This window comes from Austrofundulus limnaeus, unplaced genomic scaffold (assembly GCF_001266775.1).
Source record: "Austrofundulus limnaeus strain Quisiro unplaced genomic scaffold, Austrofundulus_limnaeus-1.0 Scaffold156, whole genome shotgun sequence".
In the NCBI taxonomy this organism is placed as follows: Eukaryota; Metazoa; Chordata; class Actinopteri; order Cyprinodontiformes; family Rivulidae; genus Austrofundulus; species Austrofundulus limnaeus.
This window is the reverse complement of record NW_013952558.1, coordinates 588286-597219: the sequence shown is the minus strand read 5'-3', so window position 1 is coordinate 597219 and position 8934 is coordinate 588286. Positions and strand designations below refer to the sequence as shown.

The following is an 8934-nucleotide window of genomic DNA, read 5'->3' as shown; positions in this document are numbered from 1 at the left end:
AAATTCTCCTAAATCACTCGTACGCACAATTTAAGAACAAATCTGTGTGTACGAACGGTTCTTGTATGAGGCCCATTGACTGTCATCTTTACACCTTTTTCTCTACATTAAGTTTTGCAGTAAAGATTCAAATCAACACTTAATTTACAGTTTGTTACACAAACTCTGTATTAAATTAAAGAGAAGGAAATTAAATAGGAGTTGGAAAAACTACAAAAAATGCTTTTAGCAAGTTAGGACTTACAGTGCTGGTTCTTGTCTCTTCCAGGACTAAATTGTCAGGGATAATTTTATTGGGGGTAACTTAAGTCTCTTTTCACTCCTAAAAACAACACTTGACAGTCCTTTTAAAAAAATAAGCTGCCACCTGGACATTAAGTTAAAAAATGATCTTGTTTTGCCCCAGGTTTGGCATTGTTCAGTACTGAACCTGTCTTCATCAGTAGATAAGAAGAGCCTTCGATCTGTTTTTCAAATCAGCAAGTTTATCAGGACTAACAAGGGTTACAGTTTTCAGTTGGTAAACAAGACTCGTGTAAACAAAGTTTGCCTCATTCTGTCGTCTTCGTTCCATTGCTAACACTCTGAGACTTGGTGTTCCAGTCTTGTGGMTGCATGGTGAAGGTCATGCCGGAACACATAATAATAATAATAACAGGAAAACAATCAGAAAGAATTTAGCACTCCCTCCTATCCTTAATTCCTCCCTGYAGAACAGCTTTGCCTCATTTTCACTCCTTGTTATTGGTTAAATTTGTGAATCCAGTCCTATTACAAATATTTGTCCTAACCTAACCTCTTCTTTTTATTTTATGTATTATTAAAAATGTCTGGTCTTTAAACTCTTTTGGGTCATTAGGCTTAATTACATGATGCAGTGCTTTCCCAGACGGAAAGTGGTTATGGGTTTACTCATCATAAACACACATGAAGTAGAGTGAGGTATAGACATCAGCAGAAGACAGATGCAGCTTCAGTTTGCCTGATCATGCTCAGTAACAAAAAAAAAAAACTCTGCATAGTGAACCCTTGTTGATGGCTTGGATAGAAAACAATGAAGGAGGCAACAAAGGTCTTTATTAGACACTGAACAAGCAGAAGATTTCTGAAAGTTGGCATTWTTAAAAACAGGCTTAATCATTTAAATATATGGATCTGTGTCCAGTTTATGGTTTAAATAACAGGCATCATTTTTCAAAAAGGCAAAAGTTTTTTCTTTTTTAATTGTTTACGGTTAGAAAAGCCTGTGAATACAGAGACGATGCTACATTTAATAAAGTCATAGAAACTAAAAGTGAGTAAAAGAAAAAAATTTGGGGTGATTGTGGGGGAAAGTTGGTCTCATGACTTTTCTTTCCCCCCTTCTTTGGGGTGGAGGCTGGGAGTTCACCCATACACCCACTCGCCTCACCACTATTGTCCCCCTCCTCCCCTTCGCTGTTCTCCCTCCTGCTTTGGCTAGTCTCCATGTGCCGGACTCTGGGCCTTGGAAATGAATGGCGCCCCGGCTCTGCTCCGTCTTTGAAGCCAGCCAGGAATGCGAGGCCTCTTTTTTTTTTTTTTTTGCCCCTCTTTTCTGTTGTTCAGGCAGCCAGCAGCTCTAGCAGCTATCCACAGCAGTGAAATATTCCCTCCGCTGCGCTCATTGTGCATCAGAGAGCTGGACGTCATCGCCTGGCCAATCAGTGGCTCTCACTAGGCAGCCTCGGGTCTCAGTGGGGGGAGAGCTAGACCCACTAGAAGTCTTCCCTCTAATATCTGGCTCTCCTGGTAACTTGGCCTGGTCATTCATTAGAAGAAGAACAATGTTCTGAAACAGAAACGAGGACGGAAATCATTTGGCTAATCTGCTTTTAAGATTAGACTTTGGAGACAAATTTTCTTTTCAGATGGGAATCAGGAAAGTGGGTGACTTAGACTCAAAGTTTGGGTGAGTGTTTCCTTTTTTTTCCAGCTTATGCTGCTTGTTGTTTCAACCCAGTTTGCATAGCTGTTGTCTGAGAGATTCACAATGTGCCTCCCAGTCGCTGCTGTTGATCCAATGTTCCAACCTGCGCTCAGCTTTCCGGCTGTCATTGTTCACTTCTCCTGTCTCTTGTTGTGGTTTGCGTGTGAGAGTATTTGTCTGGGCCACTCACCCTCATTCTCACCCTCCCTCCTCGCTTCGCTCCCCTCTGTACATTTTGTCATTGCCTGTCCCCTCCATCACTTCCACTTGAGCGCACCCCTGTTTGGGAGCCTCTCTCTGCACTCAGAGGAAGGCTGGAAACTACAACCACACATGCACACACAAAACACAATACCTATCAGAAGGCCTTTCATAAATGTGCTAAATCCCCTTTAAAACTCTTGCAAGGTGGTTTTTATGTATATGCACAAGGAGCAGCTGTAATTTTTAGTTTGATACAAGTTTTCAGCTCTGCCAACGAACTTGGAATAGGCTGAAAGAGTTTTCAGCTGGTTTAGTTTTAGCAAAAATAAACTAAACAAATTCAGGATTTTTTTGCCGTTCCCATCATCAATGAGGCCTAACATTGATATAGCACTGTCACAATTTTATTAACTGGTTGGCTTGTCTTTGTTTTACCAGCAACATTTACTTTAGTGTCAGCATGACAAGCACGCAGCTTCAATCATTATTGCAAAGTCAAGTGAATTATTGTGGACATGGGAGAGTCCTGTCATTAGTCGTAAACCTATCATTACCTCAAAGGAGCTTGTTTCATTACCAATATATATTTTTTTGGATAGCTGGTAATGACAGAGGGTTTTCATATACGATGTCCACAATATATAATTTTATTTTCACTTGAACAGAACTTATTAAACGTGTCTTACATATTAAAAATATTGGGGATTCACCAATATGAAAATTTCAGCCAAAAACAAACATACAAATTATATTATACATATACGCAAAAACACACTTGGGTCTTTTTTGATACTGTAAATAAATGACCAGATCTCTGACATGGCTCCCTACTTCATTTATTCCTGGCTGCGCAGCTTCAATATCACTATCATGATCAAACAGATGCTGCTCAACCAACCGTCTCACCTCCCAAAACAGAAACACAAAGCTAAAAAGTGGGAAATCAATATCGGACATTAATATCTGCCCCATTTTACATATCGGACCAATACCAATATTCCAAAAAATGACCAATATTGGCCGATACCGATATCAATACTGATATATCATGCATCCCTAAAAAATATTATTTAGCCTGATTAATTTCTGATAATCAACTCTTTCGCCCCATGATTTAGCACTCAAACTGCAGGTTAGACAACTTTGGTTTTTAAATGGTTTTTAGAAGAAAAGATTTCATAAACTTAACTATAATACACTTGAAATATTTTTTTCTGAAATATTTACATACATGGTATTTGCAGTTATTTTATAGGTACTTTACTGTCATGGCCTGAAATGAATTTTATCTACACTGAAAGTTTTTATAGTAGGTGCTTACACAGTGACAGAAACTTATAAAGTACAATTTAGAAAGTAGTTAAACATAAAATAACCAGTGCATCTTATGAAAAAGGGAAAAATAGGCTCATTAAGTTTAAAYATCTGAATACTGTATTACACTGCCTTATGCACATGTCACATGACTAATCCCCACATATTTCCAAAATTCTTGTCATTTCTTTCATGAGTGCACTGCGTCGTGCACCACCAACCTTAAACCCTTAATAAGAGCTTATTGATGCAAAACTGCACACAATCTCCTTGAGCAGCAGGTTCATGAGGCTGACCTATAATACAAAACAGCAATAAACTCTTTTAGCAGTGGAGAAACAACACAMAAATTTATTAAGAAATAGGACTCAACTTTTATAGTATATACTGTAGTATTWACCATCAAAATATTTATCTAAAAATGCCTTATGGAGTACCATCTATTAGTCCTGGAACTTCAAAATTGTTTGGCATAAATTAATACACCACAAACTCAACTGGGTCGGAGAATCATTTTCTTATCTTCTGTTTAAGGCAGCGTTTACTCASTGGTGTACGTTTTTTCATTACAATATGTTACAGGTGGAGCAAACTTTTTCAAAAGTGGAATTTGACCTAAAAATGTCAGTGTTTTTTTTCTTGCATCCTCACAGTTTGAGTAAAAGACGTTTTACGAACACAACTATTTATTTCAGATAGAGAAATTTATCTCTTGCTGATGGATCRTTTTCTGCTAGGAATGTAGTGTAGATGAAAAAAAAGCATTTTTCTTTGATGTTAAAGTAAGGATCATTACACTGGTGTGAGTGCCAAGCTGATAATCTAACACAAACATGAGTGTTTGTATTAAACTATCAGTCATGCATGTCCGCATTTTTTTTCCATTTGCAGTTGGAAAACCCATGTTTTCTGTGGCTATTTTACTTTTTGAGCTGTTGTTTTCCTCACTTGTTTGACTGAACTTTAGTTAGGATTTTAAACTAATAACCAGTCTTTGTTTGTTTTCTCCTCCAGGACCAGACTGTTTCAAGAGGCTTTAAAAGAAACAAGAAAAATGACCTGATTTGGAACAAGTGTAACAAACCTGGTGCAAACGAATTGAACATAATTTCTCAAGTTTTACCAACAAGGAGAACTTATGCATCGCTGCATAAACACACAGAAGTTTTACAAACCCTGCCCCTCTCTTCATGCCGTTTGCCCCAGTCCTTCATGGAATCCTACAGCTTTCAGTTTGAGAGAATGAGCAACGTGGATCTGCATCCTCTGAGCCTGCCTGTCAGCCGGCTTTCGCCAGCCAAGTCCAACAGTAGCATCGTTGAACATCTTGCCCACCATCAGCACGGCAAGGGAGATTCTGCCTACAGTTCCTTCTCTGGTGGGTCCACAGCACCAGATTACCCATCTCTTTTCTTGCCAGATGACCTACAGTCCAGCTCGTTCGGCCATTATGCTGACCTTAAATATGTAAAGTCCCTTTATCACCCTGCCCAGGTTCTGCAGTCCAACACAAAGACCATGGATCAGCTCTATCACTCAGCTGAAACAATCTCACAGCAATATCACAACAACAGTAATGTCAATCCTCATCGTCACAACAGCAATGAGAGTCTCCACACCAATAGCAAAGCACACTCTAAGMAAGAGGTGCATTCGAGGACTCTATCCCAAAGTGCTCAGACTCCTCCCCATCCCCCTCCAGTTCCAGCACGCCTTGATAGTTTCATTGCCACTAAAAACWTGGAGAACAGTAGGGTTCCCACCCATGGTACTGAATTTCAACCACTGCAACTACAATCACAGCAGCCTAAACATCATAATCGACTCCGWTCCCAGAGTGTGAATTCCCCAAAATCAGATACAGGTAGCCCAGACATGGGCAGATTCAGTTCTGACTCATTGTACTCCGTATGGAGAGGCTCTCAACAGGACCAACCACAGACCCAGCATCCACCAGTCTACAGACTACACCTCCAGCTTCAAGACCAGACCAGGCTAAACCCAGAACAGCCTTCTATCACTGATAATAAAGGTCCCTCCGAGCGGCAGAGGTCAGTAAATATCTTGAGCCGATCACCTCCTAAAGGTACCAACCAACCCGAGCAGCTGATGCCCAAACAGCCTCTGGGYGGTGCTGGGTGTAACGGAGACTACCACAACAAATCCAGTAACCATTTTGAAAGTGAGCGCAAAAAGGCACATTTGACTCAAGGCTGGTGTGGTTCAGGGCCGACTCGAGCTGCCAGTCCCAAGAATACTGGTCAAGGTTTTGTCAACAGCAGCATTCAACATAAGGGCCAGTTCTATTTTGTAACAGGAGTGTGTAAGCCATCTGAATCTGGTTTGAGGACACACTCTGCAACTGTCAGTGGCCTAGAAGCTGAAAGTGTGGCCTCCACTTTGTTAGAGACCCATCGTCTACRAGATAGAGAGAGATGTCACAGCACTATGGATAATTTGTTTAGACGAGAGAGATCATGTTCCAGTAGCAGTATCATTCAAGATGATGAGGTTTTTACATCTGTGTCTCAGAGAAAGGACTTTCCCTTCATGAGCCAGGACCAGGAGAATTACAAACCACCCCTCATCTTGACCCAACCCTGTCAAAACTTAGAGTCAGAAGAAATTGACATGACGCAGAGTCGTGAGATTGGCCGTCACACTGCCAGCAACCCTATATTTTACTGTGGACCTGACAGAAATTTCCCACCACATTCAGCAACCAGCAAAAAGGAAGTTGGTAACAAACAGTCCAACAACAACAAGAGCGAGGATCGTGCAAAAAGAGAGAAGCGGCAGCCCTTGGGTGATGTTGCCAGTGAGAGGATAAACAAAGAAACGACCCCACTTCTGTACCATCTGACTGGAGCCAACAGGACAGTGTTACAGCCCAGGTCTGACCCTGGTTTCCCCATGAAAGGCAACGAAGTGGTCCGTAATGAAACAGATCAAGAAGATGTAGCAATAACTGATAACGAGATACCCACACATGATGACATTAGCAAGCATGATCGAGGTGTTGCATCCAGCGCCAGTAACACTCTAGATGATTCATTTAACAAGTACTACAAGGAGAAGCTGAAGGATGCTCAGTGTAAAGTTCTAAGAGAGACGTCATTTAAAAGGAGGGATTTACAGCTGTCCTGGCCACACTGTATGAGGCAAAAACCAGAAAGCAGGCCCACAGTTATTCACTCATTCTCCTTATCACAGGACTCTGAAACTTCCACAGCCACTCTCACTCCCTCAATGACATCTGAGGAGACGGAGAAAGGGAGCGTAAAGGAAGAAGTTTGGGAGAATCAAAGCGAGACAACTAAAGTGACTGAGAAGGAAAATGGAAGGCCATCAAATGTGGCCCAGCCTCAGGTGGCTCGCATCGGAGGCAGGAAGAGGTTGACTCCAGAGCAGAAGAAGATGTGCTTCTCTGAGCCTGAGAAACTCAACCAGATTGGCAGTGCACCCGTCCATTTAACTTGCCGTTCCTTCGGCGATGAAAGCAAACACTTGTTCGCAGCTGAATACGAGGGAGAGGAGCCTGATCAGCAAAGAGAGAAGGGACTGGTCGCAGCACGCAGAAAGATGTTTGAGACAAGGGGTCGGACTCAGTCAGCATCGAGCTTCTCAAAGACAAATCTAAAGCATATGCAACAAAAGGCTCTGGTGGAGTACATGGAGCGTAAGACGGGCCAGAAAGCAACTGAGCCTCAGCAGCCTGTGCTTCAGCTACCACCTCCACCAAGACAGAGACATTCTCTCGGGGAGAAACCATTTGACTGGAGTCCTCGCCCACTATCAGGGAACCAAGAAGGTAAAAATATGAAGAAGAAGCACAACAGACCTCACTCTGCTGGCCGGATCTTGGATTCTCCCAGCAGCTCTATCAGGTATAGCAGATTACCCAACATTAAAGAACCATATCTGTTTTTTTCTTAACACTAAATTGAGCTTAATCACATATTGTAAGAGATGCTTTAATTTTCCTAAAACAGGTATGCCCAGTTCTTCTCAGCACAGTCCTGCTCAGGTCATTATGCTGGCCAGCAAAGTTCATCCAAAAAGAGGGAGAGTCATGGTCCATCTCAGGGAAAGTCAGCCTCAGCAGAGAGTCTGCTGGATCAACGAGAACCAACTGGTTTCTTCAGGAACCGATCCATCTCCACACCACACACATTCGAGGTACAAACCATTAACCCAAGACTTTTCTTTAATCCTAAAATGCCTCGCCTCAGGGTTTATCTCAAGCTCACAAGTCCAGCTGACAAACATTTTTCACATRTAAATCAACTTTCTGTAAGCTACAACTAAAAACTAAAAAGTAGGTCTTCACACGCATCTAATAGTTAATCATTGCTTCTTTTGGGTCTGCAGGCACATGACCACATGGAGGATCCCCTGGTACCTAACACTATGGAAACACAGAGGTATGTACCAGAGCTTTAGACAAATAGGGACAATTTTATTGGTTTTTAGGTCAAGAGAGTATTAGGTCAGTGATGTGAGCACCATRGCACAGACTATAAATCTCAACTTGATTCATTGTGGCACTGGAAAGTCAACACCCACCTGCTCCAGCTAACATTCTTTTCTAAAGATTTACTCCGGGACCATAAAAGACAAATAATAGACAGACATTTGTAACAAACTGGCCTATTTTTCAGAAGTGCTTCCTTTTTAGAAATAGTTTACATGCATTGCATCCGTGCTACTAGTTTTTATTTAAATTCTGAATGTTGATTTCAGTTCCCTGAAGAGTGAAGCAGTGGAGTCCTCGTTGAAGCAAGTTCCTGAGGGGCAGCAGCGTGCTAGCCAGGTAGCACAGAGAGGAAAGTCCATGGAGGAGCTCGGAGCTCAGTGTACAACTAATCTGCCAGCTCTCAGTAAGAGCTCTGAGCAGCTAGATAAGCTGAGGAAAAATTCCGCTCTGCGTGAAGGAGCGGGGAGGCATGAGGTGTGTTTTGCAGAAGAGCGAGCTCACCAGCGAGAGAAACAACAGAAGAACACTCAGGGACAGATCCAAAACCAAACGCAGAGAAAACCCCTGTTGAAGCAGAGCTCGGACCCAAGGGAAGATGTGTCAGTAAGAGAAAGGAGTTCCAGYAGATCCAGCTCTCCAAACGTCACCTCCTCCTCCCATGCCCGAATCTGCTCACCTCCTCCTGCGTCTCAAGCACCCGTTATTGATGAACTCAGGTCCAACACAGCTCCCAATGAGACTTTTTCTAACCCACCTTCCCCCAGAGGTCAAAAGATCAGTGAAAGTGATACAAAATCCACCTCATCCACACCCATCCGGACAAAGATTTCTTGTGAAAACACACCTTGCTCCAGGTAAGAGTAGATTCTATGTGAATGCAGCCATTGTCTTCTCTGTGAGGCTAATTGAGCTTACCAGACTAATGTTACTTATTATTTATTTATTCATTTCATATAAAAATAAAAATTTCATACACAATAAAGAAAAAAAA

General features: G+C 41.9%; 1 protein-coding gene across 2 annotated transcripts in view; it reads left to right on the top strand.

The window, feature by feature from the left end:
• The window catches only part of shroom1 (shroom family member 1), a 37677-nt gene that overhangs the window by 17971 nt on the left and 10772 nt on the right, over positions 1 to 8934 (top strand). For both annotated transcript variants that reach the window (XM_014016836.1, XM_014016835.1), the window contains exons 2-5: positions 4481 to 7353; positions 7459 to 7645; positions 7838 to 7890; positions 8210 to 8797. In XM_014016836.1, the coding sequence (XP_013872290.1) occupies positions 4679 to 7353; positions 7459 to 7645; positions 7838 to 7890; positions 8210 to 8797 (3503 nt within the window). In that variant the 5' untranslated portion in view covers positions 4481 to 4678. The remainder of the gene's footprint in view (positions 1 to 4480; positions 7354 to 7458; positions 7646 to 7837; positions 7891 to 8209; positions 8798 to 8934) is intronic.